The sequence below is a fragment of the Peromyscus maniculatus genome, chromosome 3 (assembly GCF_049852395.1).
Source record: "Peromyscus maniculatus bairdii isolate BWxNUB_F1_BW_parent chromosome 3, HU_Pman_BW_mat_3.1, whole genome shotgun sequence".
NCBI lineage: Eukaryota > Metazoa > Chordata > Mammalia > Rodentia > Cricetidae > Peromyscus > Peromyscus maniculatus.
The window spans coordinates 28,411,628-28,430,297 of NC_134854.1; the positions used below are offsets into that span (position 1 = coordinate 28,411,628).

General features: G+C 44.6%; 1 protein-coding gene across 5 annotated transcripts in view; it reads left to right on the forward strand.

Moving 5' to 3' along the window:
- LOC102911743 (multidrug resistance protein 2) overlaps positions 1–17,813 on the forward strand; it is a 259,280-nt gene extending 241,467 nt beyond the window's left edge. For 4 of the 5 annotated variants that reach the window (XM_076566293.1, XM_006990449.4, XM_076566294.1 and 1 more), the window contains exons 22-28: positions 327–427; positions 1,649–1,789; positions 4,556–4,712; positions 6,485–6,682; positions 12,580–12,786; positions 16,407–16,553; positions 17,273–17,813. In XM_076566293.1, the coding sequence (XP_076422408.1) occupies positions 327–427; positions 1,649–1,789; positions 4,556–4,712; positions 6,485–6,682; positions 12,580–12,786; positions 16,407–16,553; positions 17,273–17,473 (1,152 nt within the window). In that variant the 3' untranslated portion in view covers positions 17,474–17,813. The remainder of the gene's footprint in view (positions 1–326; positions 428–1,648; positions 1,790–4,555; positions 4,713–6,484; positions 6,683–12,579; positions 12,787–16,406; positions 16,554–17,272) is intronic. The other variant, XM_076566295.1, reaches the window with a different exon arrangement.
- The last annotated feature ends 857 nt before the right edge of the window (positions 17,814–18,670 follow it).

Below are 18,670 nucleotides of genomic sequence, written 5' to 3' on the forward strand. Positions count from 1 at the left end.
ACCCTGTCTCAAATAAATGAATAAATAAACTAAAGCAATTGTAAGGTTAAAATAAGTCCATTGTAGAAGCAAGATCACTGTAAGGGACACACTGAGTTCTCAAATACCTTTCTAAAGCCAAGTAAAGAGGGTGGCTTTAGGTCACCTGTCAGCTTCATCATCTATGGGGATCTCCCATACAGATCTGAAGTCCAGTTTGGGAAATTATTTAATATCCTTTTCAGTAGAGACGCTTGTAGATAATAGTAAATGCTAAACACATTATAACAAATTACTTTTATTAATGTGGTATATAGAGTTCAAGTTAACTGCCTGTTGTGTTACAGATTGCCACTGAAGCGATAGAGAACTTCCGCACTGTCGTCTCATTGACTCGGGAGCAGAAGTTTGAAAACATGTATGCCCAGAGCTTGCAGATACCATACAGGTAAGACACTCTCAGGAGTGGGCCAGGGCTCCGAGGAGTTGTCTGCTAAGGACTTCGGTTTTCAGGATTGCTTTTCCCAGAGGTGGAGAGCACACGAAGAAAGTACTAGAAGGATTATCAAGAGGGAAAAGAAGAGACCTGCGCTGAGGCAGGGGCATGTGTGAGGTAGAAGCAGTGAAGGCTGGAGACTTTGGGGAAGAGAGAGCAGGGGACAGCTGTGAATGCCTCTGGTGTCCCGTTGGGACAGTGACCTGCTCTTTGCTGTATCTGGGGTGGAGGCTCTCTATGGAACATGAAATTGGAGGTGTTGTGGGACACTGCAGGGATCTCTCAAGGATACTTTCTGTTCCTTTCTTTCCTGGGGAGACCTTCTCTTCTCCCTTTACCCCAGCAGTATCGATGAGGGCTCTAAAAGAAAGGTGACCAGGACATGAGCAAACCCAACCTTGGAGTCTCAGCTTCTCTGGGACAAGGAGAGAACTAGATCTTTCTGAAGGGTTTCCAAGCACCTTTGTCATAACCATGGCAGGCCCTCTTTTTCTGGGAAAAGTTTGCATTTGAAATCCCAGTAAGTGGCAAAGACAAGAAGAAGTTGGTGGGTTTAGCAGGAGGAGGAAGGTCAAAGGCTGTCCATCCCCACCCTGTCCCTGCCCAGGCTCCCCCCAGATCCTTCTTGTTCAGACATTCCTGGAATGTAATGCTTTGTAAAGCCCCTGGCTGCAGACACTGAGGTGCTTTTTCTTCCCATAGCACATTGTCCCTCTGCTGCCCTGATGATAGGCACCTCATCTAGATGCCCAAGTAGGAGGACATGCCTGCTGCCCTGTCACCCACAGCTTGGGGGTGTTGGTAGATGTGCTGAGTCCCAAAGTGGGGGAGAGGGCAGGTCCCTTCATTTGTTAATGTGAAACAGGCTCCTCTGGTGGTAGTGGTGGTGGTGGTGGTGTGTGTATGTGTGTGTGTGTGTATGTGTGTGTGTTACAGGCCTAGTTATCAACCACTAAGATGCAATGTCCTACCTTAGAGATGAAGGCACCACTGAGTCTCAGAGATGAGGCAGTTCCCTGTATTCACACTGCTAAGTAAACGGGGCTCAAGCCGAATTCTCTAGAAAGGGAATCCACTGTGTCTGTCACTCTGTGTGCCCCACTGCGAACCACAGGAAGTTACTTGAATGACTGAGAAATGCAGTGGAGTGAATCTGGGTTCTCTTCTTTCCAGAAACGCTTTGAAGAAAGCGCAGGTCTTTGGGATCACATTCTCCTTCACCCAGGCCATGATGTATTTTACCTATGCTGCCTGTTTCCGGTTTGGCGCCTACTTGGTGGCGCATCAATTAATGACTTTTGAAAATGTTATGCTGTAAGTATTGGATTCTTAAATAGATAACTCTTTGATAGATTGCTTTGTTCCAAGCCAATAAAATTTGCTGACACAGCAGCCTTAGATTTGTAAGACTCCTTCTTCTAATTAGTAAAGGCCAGAGGAAACTTGTGAAAAGTGGCCATTTAAAAAAGGTCCCTCAGCCAGGCGGTGGTGGCGCACGCCTTTAATCCCAGCACTTGGGAGGCAGAGCCAGGCGGATCTCTGTGAGTTCGAGGCCAACCTGGGTTACCAAGTGAGTTCCAGGAAAGGTGCAAAGCTACACAGAGAAACCCTGTCTCGAAAAACCAAAAAAAAAAAAAAAAAAAAAAAAAGGTCCCTCACCAGGCAGTGGTGGCGCACGCCTTTAATCCTAGCACTTGGGAGGCAGAGGCAGGCGGAGCTCTGTAAGTTCAACAGAGAAACCCTGTCTTGAAAAACCTAGCCCCTCCCCCCAAAAAGTTTAAATAATATATGAGGGAAATTAACTGTCTGTGTGTTTTATTTAGTTATAGTTTTTAATATTGCATTGTGTTTCTTTAGCCTGTGTACAGAGTCCCAAGAAAAGGAAGTGGTGGATTCCCAGGGTTCTGAATAGCCTCGTGCTTTACGCCAGTTCCTGGCTACTGTTAATGACATAATGAAGTGCATATGGAGAAAGGCAGTGAGGGTCACCACCAAAGCAAAGGGCCTGTGGAAAGATGTTCCGGTTCATGATGGGTAACGTAAGCTTAGCGATAGACTTAATCAGACATGGTGCCTATCAAAAGGGAAGACACAGGTCAGTTTAGGGAAGTGTCTAGGCATAAACATCAACAACTGGACTTGATATCTCTAAGGTTCTTTCTGGCCTGGGCTGTGATAGCCATGTCACAGATGAGGATGTGGCCTGTTAGCAGCTGCATGGCATGACATATAAGGGATTTTTTGTCATATGTCATAGGTTTTGTGAGACTGTGATGCCATTCCATCAACTAGCCACTGTGCCTCAGTGACATGGAATTAACAACATTTATTTTGCACAGAAATCAGTTGTGCTGATCTGAGGTGGGCATAAAAGCTCTCATCTAACCTCACTTCTGGGTTAAAGGAAGCCATAGATAGTTGGCTAGGGGAAAAGTCAGGGTCGTCCTCTGTGTATGCTTTTTCTTGCAGCAGCCTGGAGGGAGGGAGGGAGAGAGGGGGAGAGGGAGGGAAGGAGGGAGGGAGGGAGGGAGGAAGGGAGGGAGGGAGAAAGAATACACAAATGATAATGAACAAGCATACGAATCATACAAGACCTCCTGAGTCATAAACCTCCAACTGAAAACATTGACCTCCGCCATTCTTGTTCACTGAAGTACGTCTCAAGGCAAACCCAGACTGAAAGGGTGGCAAACCACGCTTCATTCTTTAAACAACAAAGGTCAGAGAGTGAGAAAGCAGCTGTTTTGTAACGAGCCGCACTGCCGTGCACTTAAGGAAAGGTGTTTCATTTAAAATGTTTGTTATTTTATAATTATGAGAGATAGTCCTGCCTGGTTATGAATTTGTTATTGCTTTCAGTCTGCTTTCCAATAACTGTGAGTTATTTTTTGAATGTGTGCTGTTTAAAAATGAGGAAAATATCCATAGAGAACATCTTTAAGTAATGCACTTTCTTCTGTGGGTATATTAGCTGCTATCGCTGTTACTGTAATACAATATCTTGACAAAGCAACTTACAGGAGACAGAGCTATCCAAGCTTACAGTTGAGGGCTCCACTCCATCATGACAGGAGTCAGAGCAGCACGTGAGTGTGGACAAGGCCGTGGGTCACACTGGAACAGCAGTCAGGAGACCCCAGTGACCACTCCCTGCTGCAAGGCTCCAACTCCTCAAAGTGAGACAACCTTCCCAAACAGAGCCACCAAGTGTTCATATCCCAACACGGGGTACCTTTCCATTCTTCCCTAAACCTTAAAATCATGTCAATGAAAAAGTAATGGGTGACTTCCTTAATTGTTATTGTTCCGATAAGTACAATGATATTGACAATATTGACATGAAGATACTCAGTCATGGCCATTAGTACTGTAGCCAAACAGGCCAGCACCCTGCTCTGTTTAATAGTGTTCACAAAAAGGTTGCTTTTGTTTTTCAATTTTTAAATAAACTTGTGAACACATGAAACAGCAATCTCATGGTGGTCTTTCACATAGAATGTGAGGAGTGTGCCACAGCTGCCAGGCATTAGTGTGTGGCAAGGGACAAAGGTGGGGGCCGCAGGCGTGGCCTCTGGGATCTGGGAGGCTGCAGTGGGGTGTTGTCTGGCCTGTCTGAGGGGAGCAGGTGAGGACAGCCCTTGTCTGACACCCACAGTCCTTGGTGAAGTGTTCTAATCCACTCTGCTAAAGGAGGAGTCCTCAGGGAAGCCAAGTGGGCTTCTTTCTAAAGGGTTCCCACTGACAGAAGGACAGAGAACCCAAAGCTGACTACAGGCTTCAGGGAACGTCATTCTCTCCTCCTTAGGGAACTAGAGCTTGGAGAATCAGGCCAGCTCCTGGCTGTGGTCCTTTATCTTCTGGTGTGCCCATGCCATTGTCAGTGGGGCTAAGTGGGTGGTGAGAGGTATCATCGAGGCTAGCTGTGGAAGGGACCATGGTTGTTTCTTATAGTTCCTCTGTTTGTGTTTTCTCTACAACGAGCAGTGGTCACTCAGCATCCTGCTCCCGGGTGTAGAGTTGGCAGCTTGCTTCCCAGCAGCCATGACTGTGTGTATGTGGTTTTTTTCCTTTGTGTTCCAGAGTATTCTCAGCTATTGTCTTCGGTGCCATGGCAGCTGGGAATGCCAGTTCATTCGCTCCTGACTATGCCAAAGCCAAAGTGTCGGCATCGCATGTCATCATGATCATGGAAAAACTCCCTGAGATTGACAGCTACAGTCCTGAAGGCCTGAAGCCTGTGAGTCTGCTCTTCCAGTTACATGAGCTGCTAACCCCATGGATAAAAGTAGTTGAAGAAGAAATTTAATAAAACATGTGCTTTTTAATATATTGATTGTAATATAAAGCTTTCCAGGTCATGAGTTTATTTCATTAAATACTAATATATAATTAAAATTTATTTCACAGAGAGATAAAACACTATCCTTTTATAGGCAAATTATGGTGGAAAAGCTTTATTGCATTTGTGTTATACATTGGGATGGCATTAATGCCTCGTTGCATAGATACATTGATTTTCTTTTTTTTTTTTTAAATGTTTTTTGATTGTTTTTATTTAGTTGTATATGCATGTGGATGTTTGCTTGTCACAGCGCACATGTGGAGGTCAGAGAACATTAGGAGTTGAATCTCTGCTTCCACCTTGTGGATCCTGGGGATTGAATTCAGATTGTCCGGTTCAGTAACAAGGTCCCTATGCACTGAGCCAGCTTGCTGGCCAAGGCATTGATTCTTTTAGAGTCTATTTATTAGTTTCTATCTTTGTGAAATGAAGGTTAATCGAAGTAGAATTTCACTACATATGTTACTAACCACTTGATTGGGTCTTTTTCTCTCCGTGCATAGTATCCATGAGCATGTAGTTACAATTCTTTCATTGTTAGGAGTCCTAAGCCTTTGAGGACTGAACTAGCAGGTCCTGAGCTATGAGAAATGGGTGCTTATTGCTCCAGACTTTAGAAACCAAAGACTACGGATACTAGGTGCTCATGTGAGGGGTCCATTGCTCTAGGCTTTAACCACTAACTGCCCCAGTAATTTGAAACTATTATAAGTCTCACTGGCCAACATCATTGAGTGGTAGCAGCACACAAGACTTGCTAAGTATTATAGCTGCTGGGCAGGACTCCAGCATCAGGACCCTTAGCTCCTACAGCAAGCAGTTAGTATTATATGTCTTGAGTGAATGGTGTCAAGACTTTGGTCCTTAAAGCTTTGCAGTTCTTCCAACAACTGGGTCCTAGAGTTTCTCATCTGACACTCTTCACAGTCCTTATCGTCTCTACCTCCGCTTCCCATCCATGTCATTTTCTGGAAGTCTTCAGCTACCCTTCCCTGACACTGCAGCCATTGCTGACTGCCGTCTCCTCTTTGTGTTGTGAGTCCACTCTGCTAATGAGAAAGAGCAAAGGTAGCAAGTCAAGACTACATTGACACTAAGTACAGGCCCTCTGCTGGGCCACTGGTACCGGTACCCCTGGTACTACCTTGCTGTACTGGGTGAATGTGCTTGTTGGAGATCCTTGTGACTTCCTCAACAAGCTCTTTGAAACAGTTTGGCTGGCAATGGTGCTTTTCCCCCACTGAAACCGTGTGTTTGCAGCAAGCAGCTGTAATTGCAATACTTCTTCCTGCAGAAATTGCTGTGTTCAGTGCAGCCAAAACGGCATCAGGGCAGTTCATGCAGCTGTCGAAGGGGCTGCTGAGCTGATAGCCTTCTGCTCCAGGAAGCCAGAGATTTGAGAAGGGCCTGTCAAATAGTCCGTTTATGGACTCTTTTCATCATTCATGGGGAGGGTTAAAAGGGTGTATACAATAAAGATTCAGTACTCAGTACAGTGCTAATAGTATTTAATGGCATTTAACAGTGCTTAAAAGCTCACCCTAGCACTCAGGGAAAGGTGGGTCCTTTTGATCTGTCCCCCCTGGCAGCTGGTGGTGGCCAGAGTCAGCTCTACTCTGTTTTCAGTATTGCCATAATCAAATTGACCACCGTTATTATCATTTTAGAATATGTTGGAAGGAAATGTGAAATTTAATGAAGTCAAGTTCAACTATCCCACCCGACCCGACATCCCAGTGCTTCAAGGGTTGAACCTGGAGGTGAAGAAGGGCCAGACGCTGGCCCTGGTGGGCAGCAGTGGCTGCGGGAAGAGCACAGTGGTCCAGCTGCTCGAGCGCTTCTACAACCCCGTGGCCGGCACAGTGGTGAGCACGATTTTGTACTCAGACCATCTTAGATTTCAACATCCAAATGCCGGGATAGTCTTAACTCTTGATTACAAGCCATGTTTTCTTTTCACACCTTCAAATAATAACCCCACTGAGAAGCATCCTACAGCTAACGTTTGGTGTCTGAGCTGGACCACGTGCCCCTCTGTTTTCTTCATGAGGGACCTACATCCATCTCCTTTACCTGAGAAAGGTATCAATTATTAAAGTAGCCTGGGAAATAGAAAAAGTGTCAAGGAGTGACAAGGAGAGGAAAACCCACTACTGTGTTCCAAGAAGGAAAAGATGTCAGTGAGGACAATGGGGTGTTTGTAGCAGGCTTTCTCCCAAATAAATAAAGACACAGAGGCTTATTACAAATTATAAATGCACTTAGCCTTATCTTATGCTTGTCCCACCAACTCTTTTAACTTAATTTAATCTATTTCTCTTCGTCCACATTTTTCCTCAGGGCTTTTTACCTCTCTTTCTTTCTGTACGTCCTGCTTTTCCTACTTCTTCTGTGTTTGGCTGGTTGGTGGCTGCCTGACGGGCTGGTCCTGGGCATCTCCCTCTCGTTCTCCCCCGTTCTGTCTTCACTCTCCTCTCTCTGCCCACCAGCCTCACCTTTCCCTCTTCTGACTAGCTATTGGCTATTTTTCTTAGACTAATCAGCTACCTTAGTCAGACAAGGTAAAAGGGCAGCACATCTTTACATAATTAAACAAATGCAGCATAAGCAAATGTAACATATCTTTACATCGTTAAATAAATTCAGTATAAACAAATGTAACACATCTTTACTTAATTAAAGTAGTAATCCACAACAGGAGTTTGTGTAAGATGAGGACTGAGAAGAATGGTGACAGGAGGTGGCAGATTAATGGACTGTCCCCAACACTTTGTACTCCCAGTAAATAGGTGATGGGAACAGACTAGCTGCTTGAAGGATGGTTGGGAGAAAACGTGGAGATTTAGGGGGTGTGGACTGTGATGCAGTCAGCGTTGAAAGAGGTAAGAACAGCAGCGGGGTAGGAGACACTTGAGGGAGAAAAGCAGACACTCAGCTCAAAAGGAGAAATCTGGGGGCCTGGGAAGACAGCTCAGCAGTCAGGAGCACTCACTGCTCTTCCAGAGGACCCAGGTTCAGTTCTAACACCCACATGGCGGCTCACAACTGCCTGTCACTCCACTTCTAGGGGTTATGACTTCTGGCCTCTTTGGCCTCTTATATGTACACGGAACACATACATGCACTGAGGCAATACATATAAATAAAAACGAATAAAGTAAGTTTTTTGAAAAGAAAAATGGGGGGGATGAGCTGGGGGGAAGGGGAGGGAGGAGAACAAGGGAATCCGTGGCTGATATATAGAATTAAATTATATTGTACAATAAAATAAAATTAAATTTAAAAAAAGAATTGGAAGTATTCTTTGGCTCTGAATTTAGGCCAGTGTTGTAGGATATAGGAAAAAGTGCAAAGAAACAGAAGTTAGAGCAGGAAACTTATTGTGTATGCATTTAGTTATAGGTTGTCCATATATTCAGAGCTTACAGCTGCTGCAGAGACAAGAATAGTAACCCAAACACTGATGCCCATCAGCTCCAAGGGACCCTGGCTGCAGTAATGACAAAGAATTTTCAATCTGGTACCCATGGCTTTTTTAACTTCTACACAATAATTATTCAAAAACAGTCAGACTTTACTCAGTTTATTCTGTAAGTTATGAACATTTTATATCTTTTTACTTCATTAAAAAAACTTGGTTGAGTTCTGGTTTTATGCTTTTAAATTTTGTTGCTAAAAATTGACCCTAGAACTCTAGAATGCCTTCACTACATTCAAAGCAATTAGAGATAGTGTCAGAAACCAGAACTCTGAGTAACGTCCTCAATAAGCTTTTATTATACATACATGCATACATATAAAGGAGATTTATTAGAATGGCTTACAGGCTGTAGTCCAGCTGGTACAGCAATGGTTGTTTCACAACAGAAACTCTGATAATCCAATATTTGTTCAGTCCACGAGGCTGGATGTCTCAACTTGTCTTCAGTATATGTCAGAATTCCGAAAAAGTAGGCTCTACTGCCACTAAAGGAATGATCTTGCTCATGAGTGAGATTTCAAGCAGGCAAAGAGCAAAGGTTTCTTTCTTCCATGTTGTTGAAGTAGGCTGCCACCAGAAGGTGTGGCCCAAATTAAAGGTAGATCTTCCCATCTCAAAAGATCTGGATTAAAAGTGGGTCTTTCCACTTCAAATGATTTAACTGAGAAAAATCCCTCACAGGTGTACACCGAGTAGATTTTAATTAATTCCAAATGTGGTCAAGTTGACAACCAAGAATCGCTGTCACAGTGGGATTGTGTGCGTGTGTGAGTTCAGAAAAGGGCATTGGCTCTCCTGGAGCTGAAGTTACATGGTCTGAGCCACCTGATGTGTGTACTGGGCACTGAGGATGCTGTCCTCTGCAAGGGTAGCACGTGCTGTCAACCACTGAGCCATGTCTCTAGGCATGTAGAGGTGGTTTTTTAAAGAAAACATATCTTAGAGTTTAAAGCTGGGCACCAAAGTGAATATCTAAATATACCTCCATAGCCTTGACTTTTTTTTCTTTTAGAGTTTATTAATTATTTATGTGTGTGTGTGTGTGCATCTGTGTGAGTATATGCACATATGGGAGGGGGTTATGGATGCTTGTGCACAGAGAGGCCAGAAGAGGGCATCAGATCCCTCAAAGTTGGAGTTAAAGGAGTTGGTGAAACTCCGGGCCTATGGATGCTGGAATCTAAACTCTAGTCTTTATGACTAAGCAGCAAGAGCTCTGAATTGCTAAGTCATCTCTCCAGTCCCCCTTAAGACTTTTGAGACGGGGTCTCGTGTGTGCCACACTGGCTCTGAGGATAACCTCGAATTCATGATCTCTGCCTCCACCTAAAGAGTGCTGAGAATACAGGCCTGTGCCAGGACACGGGTTTCCGGGGGTGCTGGAGATGGATCCCAGTGCTCCGTGCTGGTTAAGCGGGCACTCCAGGACCCAAGCTTCGTCCCTAGCCCCAGCGTGCATGCTCACTGAAGTTCTGCTCACAAGAGCCGAGTTACGACGGCAGCCTGGGCGCCCATCAGCGGTGAACTGCTAAAGAACAATGTGGCTTTTCTATACAATGGGATATTACTCAGGTATAAAGAATGAAATTTACAGGAAAAGGGTACAGTGAAGAGAGTTAAGTTATATAAACTGGGTTTTCTCTTGTACATGGAAGTTGGGTTTAATATTAAAAATAACATCAAGGTAGAAGATAGACTACTTTGGAAGAGGAAGGAGAACGGTAGTTTTGTAGATTAATATATTCTAATAGAAAAGGTGAATATTTTAAATTAAAAAAATCTGAATACCAAAACCTTAGATTGTGGACTCTTCCTCGCTCAGCCGCCGACTTACATGGAAGGGCTTCCTGACTGAAGCCTGGCCTCTTTCCCACCCAGAATGCTGTTCTAGTCCCACAATCCACATGGACTTGAAAGTCCTACACCTCGCTTTTATTAACTTGACTCTGCTCCTGGCCTGGCCTTTCTCCCCTCTCCAGTCTGTCCCCACGTACCACAGCTGGGGTCTTTTGTCCCCTTTAGATACAGGCCACAATGACCTCCTAAGAGTTGTTGTGAAGATAAATGACAGAGTGTGTGCCCTGTGCTTATCACAGAACTGAAAATGTTTTCAGTGCTTGATATTTTCACTTTATTTCAGAGTACATACACATGCAGTGATATATAAATACAGCACTTGATTACTGCACTAGTGAACAGTGGACGTGACAGTCTATAGTAGAAAGAGCTGATCATTTTGATTAGCCTTACATCATTCCATACTGCGTTTTGCTTTCCTAGGTAGACCTTCACTTGGGCTCGGATCTTGTGAGCAATTTCCAGAATTTTCCCAAATCCCTAGGTCCCCCGTCAGACCACTGGTATGCCTCTACCACAGACACTGTGTTCGAGTCTGTTTTATATTCTGGGCTTCCAAACCCTTAGAGGAAGGGTTCTTTGGCTAATATTGATTTTAAATAGATTCCACACTTGCTGTGTTTTACAGTTATAATCAGGGCCAAGAGTGTTATTGTAGTTGATGAAGTATACAGATTCTTTAACGCTTACTGGAATCATCCAGACTTGCCTGTGGTTCTGTGAGATAATACGTGTTTGCTTCCAGGGATAGAGACATGGAATAGATTTCTTTAAGGCTCATTTCTTCAATTTTCCATTTGCAAAATACAATCCTCCCCCTGTTCAGCTATATTCTTATATGAATTTCTTGCTGTGTGTTTGTTTAGAGGTAGAGTTTTACTACATACTCCCAACTGACCTAGAACTCGCCATGTTAGCTGAGGATGGCTTGATCCTTCAGTCTTCTGCCTCAACTGCCTCAGTGTTAGGGAAGTAGGCTAGCACTGCCATGCCAGTCATGACATTTTACTGCTTCTCTCCAGCCTCTGTTTTCCACTTCGACTTATTAAGATGTTTAGAAAGCCAAGAGAGTAGATGTGCAGAGTAGTTATGGCAACTGGGCTTGGTACCAGCAAGGTCATGGTATGCCTTCTCTCCATATAACTGCCAGTCTCACAAGCAGAAATGCATTCCTATGACAAAGATCTACCCTAGTTCTGGCCAGAGCTCTCCGAGGCCTCAGCCAGTCACAAGGTATACAGAGAACCTATATGAATCAGTACACACTTATCACTGTTGCTTGACTATCTAAAACTAAGGTACTAGGATCTTCTTCAGAAGCCATTAACAGCTCCCTCACTTCAATGGCAAAAATTATTTTGCAAAGGAGATCTATTTAGTTGACATCTGTATCAGAAAAGGGTTTAATCAGCAAACCTATGCAGGGGCCTCCCCAGCTCTTGCACAATCATCTAGAGCAGTGGTTCTCAACCTTCCCACTGCTGAGATCCTTTAATACAGTTCCTCGTGTGGTGCTGACCCCCGACCACAACATTATTTTCATTGCTACTTCATAACTGTAATTTTGCTACTGTTATGAATCATAATGTAGGTGTCTGTTTTCTGATGGTCTTCGGCGGCCCCTGTGAAAGGGTCGTTCTCCGGCGTTGTGACCCACAAGTTATGGGACTGCTGATCTAGGGAGAAGGTGGCCTTTCCCTTCCAACTCTTGGCTCAGTATTAAATATAGCATGAATCCTTCTATACATTTGTCCATCCCCCACTACCACACACATATCACATAGGAGAGAGAGAGAGAGAGAGAGAGAGAGAGAGAGAGAGAGAGAGACTGCTGTAAGTCCTTGAGCCCTTAGAATGGACCTCACTGGGCTACAATCCAAGCGACGGTAGTGCAGCATTCCTTCTTGGGACTCTAAGAGACAAGCCGCTCTGCTTTTTCTAGGTCATGGCCCCTTCCTCCATCTTCAAAGCTAGCAGTAACTAGCAGAGTAGCCTGCTCTTGTCTTCCTCTTCCACAGTTAAGAATCTCAGGAATACATTGTTTGCACCAAGATAATCGAGACAATCGTTGTATTTGAGTGTTATCCAATTAATAGCTTTAATTCCATGTGCTACTTTAACGCCTCTTTGACAAAATACACTCGCAGTTTCAAGGGATCGGGACATGGGTATTTTTAGGAGGGTTATTTTTTGTTTTTTACTGCGTAAGTCAAAAACCAGGGTTAAGACATTAGAAACGGGGTATTTCCCCAAAGTGCACACTTATGGTGCCCCTGAACAAATCTTAAAAATCCAAAGTAACACAAGCAAACCTCTTTTCATCTCATGGCAACCCACAGTCTTAAAGTTTGAAATAATGGTGCTGATTTTGCTAAATCTGAATTGTGCTGGTCCTGAAGTTGACCTGTGAACCCTTGCTCCCAGTTTCTAGATGGCAAAGAAGTAAAGCAACTCAATGTCCAGTGGCTCCGAGCCCAACTTGGCATTGTGTCCCAAGAGCCCATCCTGTTTGACTGTAGCATCGCAGAGAACATCGCCTATGGAGACAACAGCCGGGTCGTGTCCCAGGACGAGATCGTGAGGGCGGCCAAGGAGGCCAACATCCACCAGTTCGTCGAGTCGCTACCTGATGTATGTCTCTCTCCAAACTAAGATTATCAGAGAAAACTTGGCAGTCAAAACATACTCCACATGTATACAGAGATCTGGCCACAATTTCCCTTGCCTGTCAGATGTTAAGTTTACCTGATCACAGGAGTCTTTGTGAGGAAAGAGCAAAGGGTTACAGCCATTCAGGAGCTGTCCAGGAGGAGCAGGCCTGGTGCAGACCACAGCTTAGAGACCGGAGGCACACTCCTCCGGGGGGATGGTCCCCATTCTCCAAGTCTGAGTGAAGGGCCAGGCAACCATATCTGTGTCTTCTGATTCTGCCAAAAAAGCACTCATCGCTGCCTCTCCCCATTCTCCGTTTCTAGCCCGTCCATCACTCTGCAGCTCCTCTGTAAGCTTCAAGCCTCATTCTGGAGTTGGGCCAGGCCAACAGCTGGACCCATGCCAGAAAGACAGCTCTCTAATTCAGGCTGAGTCATGGAGAAGACCATAGTATTGTACAGTTTCTGACCACTGTGAGTTTCATGGGCCCCAGGCTATACTTATGAAGTTGATTATTAAGTTGTTACCTGATGTCCTGTGGACTACCTCTCACTTCCTCCAGTAAGTTAGATAAATTGGAACACTGACTCTATCTTAGATCCTTTTAGTTATTTTATTTTTATTGTTTTTATTTTATGTGTATGGGTGTTTTACCTGCATGTGTGCCTGTACACCACATTCAGACCTGGTGTCCACAGAGGCCAGAAGAGGACATCAGATACCATGGGACTGGAGTTACAGACAATTTTGAGTTGCCATGTATGTGCTGGAAATTGACCTGGGTCCTCTGGAAAAGCAGCCAGTACTTTTATTTTTTATTATTTTTTTTTCTATTCACTTTACACACCAATCAAAGATCCTCCTCTTCCCTCCTCCTGCTCCCCAGCCTCCCTCTCCCAACCCACCCCCTTTCCCCCCACAAGAAGGCAAGACCTCCCATGGGGAGGCACATCCAGTAGAGGCAAGTCCAAACCTCTTCCCCCTGCCTCAAGGCTGCACAAGGTGTCCCATCATACGCAGTGGGCTCCACAAAGCCCCCTCATGCACTAGGGATGGAGTCTAATCCCTCCGCCAGGGGGCCCCCAAAGCAGATGAAGCTACACAACTGTCTTGCCATGCAGAGGGATGAGCCTAGTCCCCTGCAGGCTCCACAGCCATCAACTTTCATGCGTTCCCACTAGTTTGGTTTGGTCATCTCTGCAGGTTTCCCCATTATGATCCTGATGCACTTGCTCATAGAATCCCTCTTCTTTCTCTCCAACTGGACTCCTGGAGCTCTGTCTGGTGCCTGGCAGTGGATCTCTGCATCTGCCTCCATCAGTCATTAGAGAAAAAGCTCCGTGATGACAGTTAGGGTATTCACTGGTCTGATCACTGGGTGCCAGTTCAGTTCAGGCACCCTCTCCACTATTTCTAGTAGTCCAAGTTGGGGTCATCCCTGGGGATTCCTGGGAACTTCCCTAGCACCCAGTTTCTCTCTATCCCCCTGATATCTCCCTCTTTCATTCATTGCTTTCCCCCTCCCTCCCTGTTCCAGCTCAGTCATCCCATCCCCTATTCCCTACCCTCCATTGCCCACCCCTCATCCCCAGTTTACTCATGGAGATCTCATCTATTTCCCCTTCCCAGGGCGGTCCATGCAACCCTCTTAGGGTCCTTCTTGTTAGCTAGCTTCTCTGGAACTGTGGATTGTAGTCTGGTTATCCTTTGCTTTATATCTAGTATCCACTTATGAGTGAGTACATACCATGTTTGTCCTTCTGAGTCTGGGTTACTTCACTTAGGATGATATTTTCTTGTTCTATCCAATTGTCTGCAAATTTCATGATGTCATTGTTTTCCTCTGCTGAGTAGTACTCCATTGTGTATATGTACCACATTTTCTTAATCCATTCTTCAGTTGGGGGTATCTAGGTTGTTTCCAGGTTCTGCAGCCAGTACTTTTAACTACCTAGCCATCTCTCCAGCTCCAGGGTTTACCCAAATAATATACTCCTCCCATTATCATTAATTAAGTTACTTATTATAGGAAATACCCTCTATAAAATAAGATTTAATAGCCTCAAGCCAGGCAGGAAGGTGGAAGCCTCATGGGCAAGGAGGGCAAGATTAAGTGACCCTAACTCTTCCCACGTTACATCTTTTCATGTGGCTCCTCCACGGGTAACTGCTCCTGCTGAACACATGGCCTGGAAGGAGGTCTGTCCCCTTCTCCTCCCCAGTGTGGTCCAGCCATGGGTGATTGACTCTTGAGACTGAAACACTCAAAGTACAAGCCTACAGACCACTTTGCTAATAAGATTCACTGCTTGTCCAAGCTTTTTGGACAATGCAGATTTTTCAGTCCATATATTATCTCTTCCGAATGGAAAAAATAGGAAAAAGAACAAAAACCTGGCAGTCAGACCCAGGCATTTGTTATTTAAAGCCCAGGTCATAAGGGTTCAGAGTAGAGGGCACAGCAGGGTCTCAGTGACAGTGCTCTCCCACAGGGACCTGCCTTTCTGGACTCCCCATCTGCCACTCCATCATTGAGCCCCATTCTCCAAGCATCTCCTTCTGAGGGTAGCTTTAGACTTAGCTACTCCGCCACAGTGTGTATCCTGCTTCCTACAGAGGTAACAGCACCATCTTCTCTGCTCTCCAAGGATCTGCTGAGTCAATGCAGTCTGGAAGCCCTGCACCCACCCAGGCCAGGACACATCAGAGCGCCTGGACTCTGGGGCAGCCGTAGCTCAGGGGTGGCGCCTGTTCCAAATGCCCTTCTGTCTTCACCAGAGCCCTTCTTCTCTACAAATGCTGACCTTGTTCTGCCCACCATAGGACTGGAGTTGCCAAACAAGATAAAGACAAGTGGCCTCCTTTATGTAGAGCATGGATTTTATAGTCAAATTCACGAGAATCAGAGCTGTGTGCGACTAAAAGGCCTACAGATAAATAAGGCTGTCTATTTTCTGGTCACATGTGCTATCACATCCTCTCCTGCTTTCTGATATTACACAATCTTTTAGCCTATGTCTTTGTTATCGTATATAATAATTTGTGACAGTTTGCCGCTGTTGAGGTTGATAGGGGAATGGAATTGGATAAAGAAGGCGCTGTTTTCAGCTTAGTGGAATCAAGATCACTTCAGTCAAAATCACTTAAACGTTGGAGATAATTTAATAGAAACACACCCAAAAGCTAATAGTCAAAGGATTTCTTTGCTCAGTTTAAAGTCATGTGGAGAGTGTCACCTGCTGGTGACAAGATGTTCCTGTTATTGTGAGCAGCTGTTCAAATCATTTCCTTTCTCCTGCCAATCTTTGTTACAAATGCAATGAAACCAGGAGATGGGAGATAATGGATTGCCATATCCTTGCACTGAGAGAGTTGGGCTTGTTTACACTAAAGCTATAATTTGGGGGCCCAAGTATCTGCTTTCAAAAAGAGAGATAAAGCCTACCAATCAGAGCTTTTTCCTGGTTTGTTTAGCTTTCTGTGAACCTATTTTTAGCCTCGGAAACTAAATTTATCTAATTATTCTTTTTACTGTGGTCACACTATCTTTGCACTTTGTCATCAGCTCTGTTTTCATAACAACCAAATTCTGTCCCCAGAAATACAACACCAGAGTAGGAGACAAAGGCACTCAGCTGTCGGGTGGGCAGAAGCAGCGCATCGCCATAGCACGCGCCCTCGTCAGACGGCCTCACATTTTGCTTCTGGATGAAGCCACCTCAGCTCTGGATACCGAGAGCGAAAAGGTAAGGGTTTAAGTTGACTTCGTTCTCTGCCGCGGTGGAGAACGCTGAACCAGACAGCTGACTGCTGCTGGTGTCGGCTCCCAGCGCAGCTGAAATGCCTACATGGGCCTTCGGAGACCTGAAGTGATGAGGGGCAAATTAATCTCGGGCCCTCTGTGTTCCGTGATGTCTGCCTACAAGCTGCATGCTGCAGCAGTCTGCTCCTGCAGGCAGCGTCTCTGCAGCAGCCCGTGAAGAGCTGAAGGGAGACTGGGCTGAAGTCCGGCCGTGCCCTAAGACACATGCTGCTGGTGCCTTCCAGCCTGAGAAAGGTTAAGAGTTGGGCTGTGTGACAGCCGATGGTCAGGGGTTGTTGTACTGCTCTGATGGCTTTGGCGTGTGCTCCAGCTTCCTGATGCTCTGGAGCTGGCTAGAGGACGCTTTAGGGATGTTGTTTGGCAAGGCCCGAGAGTGTTTTTAAAGGGTGGACTCCATAGACTGCCCTTACCTTGCATTAGACATCTCCTGTCTCCATTAGACATCGCCTGTCTCAGAACTCATCCAAACTGGTGTTCACTTCTCTTCTGGTGTGACTGATACCTTGGTTTCTAATCTCTGCTTCATTTCACCACCAAGGCCACTGTTGAAGGACAGAGTGTACAAATCCTGGGGCTTGTCAGGGAGGGGACTGTAGGAAGAGGACTGTTTTCATCATAATCTCCCATGTGATTGTGAAACAGGTTGTCCAGGAAGCCCTGGACAAAGCCAGGGAGGGCCGCACCTGCATTGTGATCGCTCATCGCCTGTCCACCATCCAGAACGCAGACTTGATCGTGGTGATTCAGAACGGCAAGGTCAAGGAGCATGGCACCCACCAGCAGCTGCTGGCACAGAAGGGCATCTATTTCTCAATGGTCCAGGTTGGAGCAAAGCGCTCGTGAACTGTGACTGTTTTAATATTGGTGTTTAAATATGGCATTTAACCAAAGTTAAAAAGGTGAATACTGTTAAAGGTAACTTCATCAAGATGACAGTCTCCAGAAACTTTGTATTTAAATGAACTGAAATTGAAAAAAAAAAATGTCATTGAGTGGGGGCAGTGTTTTTGATTGCACTATGTGATTCGTAAGAGAACTTAAAGATGTTTTAAATAAAATATGTAATTTTGTTTCAATTTTTAATGTCAACCCTACTTTGTTGTATTACTATAAAGATTATAAAGGTTGTAAAAAGTTCTGAAATATGCCACAAAGTGCCTATAAAAACTAAATTTTCATATCATTGGAGTCATCTTGTCTGTCATGTTATGAATTTATATATTCTTCCAAATAGAAGGCTGTAAATATTTCAGCTTTCAAAAAAGTGGATTTTAAGAACCTCTCTACTTTTGTGAGATGGTTAAGTAATTTAAGTAATTTCCGTTCAGGATGTCTTTTCACATGGAGCTTCACAAAAGCACCTGTTAGCTGTTTCCTGGACTTGATCTGCTGGTGTTCATATTGCCATTACTGGTGGATCTCAAACCCAGCCCACAGAGCAGCGGGCAACTGTGGGGAGTGGAGGGAGGTACAGTTGTGAAGTAGGGATTGTTCACGAGTGACTTAACTTTCTTTCATTGCTCTAAGAAAGAGCTCTCCAATGATTCTTACAATTTTGTAACTCAAATTCCTCTTTGATAACACTGTTTGGGCTCTTCCAAAGCTGATCCTTCTGACCGAAGATGTTTCAAATGTGCCATGATTTTCAATCCATCATGACATGAACAGGAAAGCAAAAAAAAATCTTAACCCTAACACAGGGTAAACATGAGTGCGAATCACAAGCTCCAGGGCCATATTTATTATAAGTGATTGGTACCTTTATTATATAAAGTGCTCATAAAAAGAAAAAAAACTATGAGTAAACGATATGATCAGCTCATTCCCACTGAGAAATGCATGACAAAAAAAAAACCCTTACAATTTCAATAATAAAAAAGTGCAAGTTAAAATAGCTGACTTGCTTAGTAACTCCTGTTAAATAGAAAGCATCTTTTCTATGACACTTGTGATTCTCTGGGTCACTGATCAAAACTTAAATATTAACAACAGAACAAGTGTTTTTTTTTAATAATGCTTCAATATATCGATGTCAGTTCT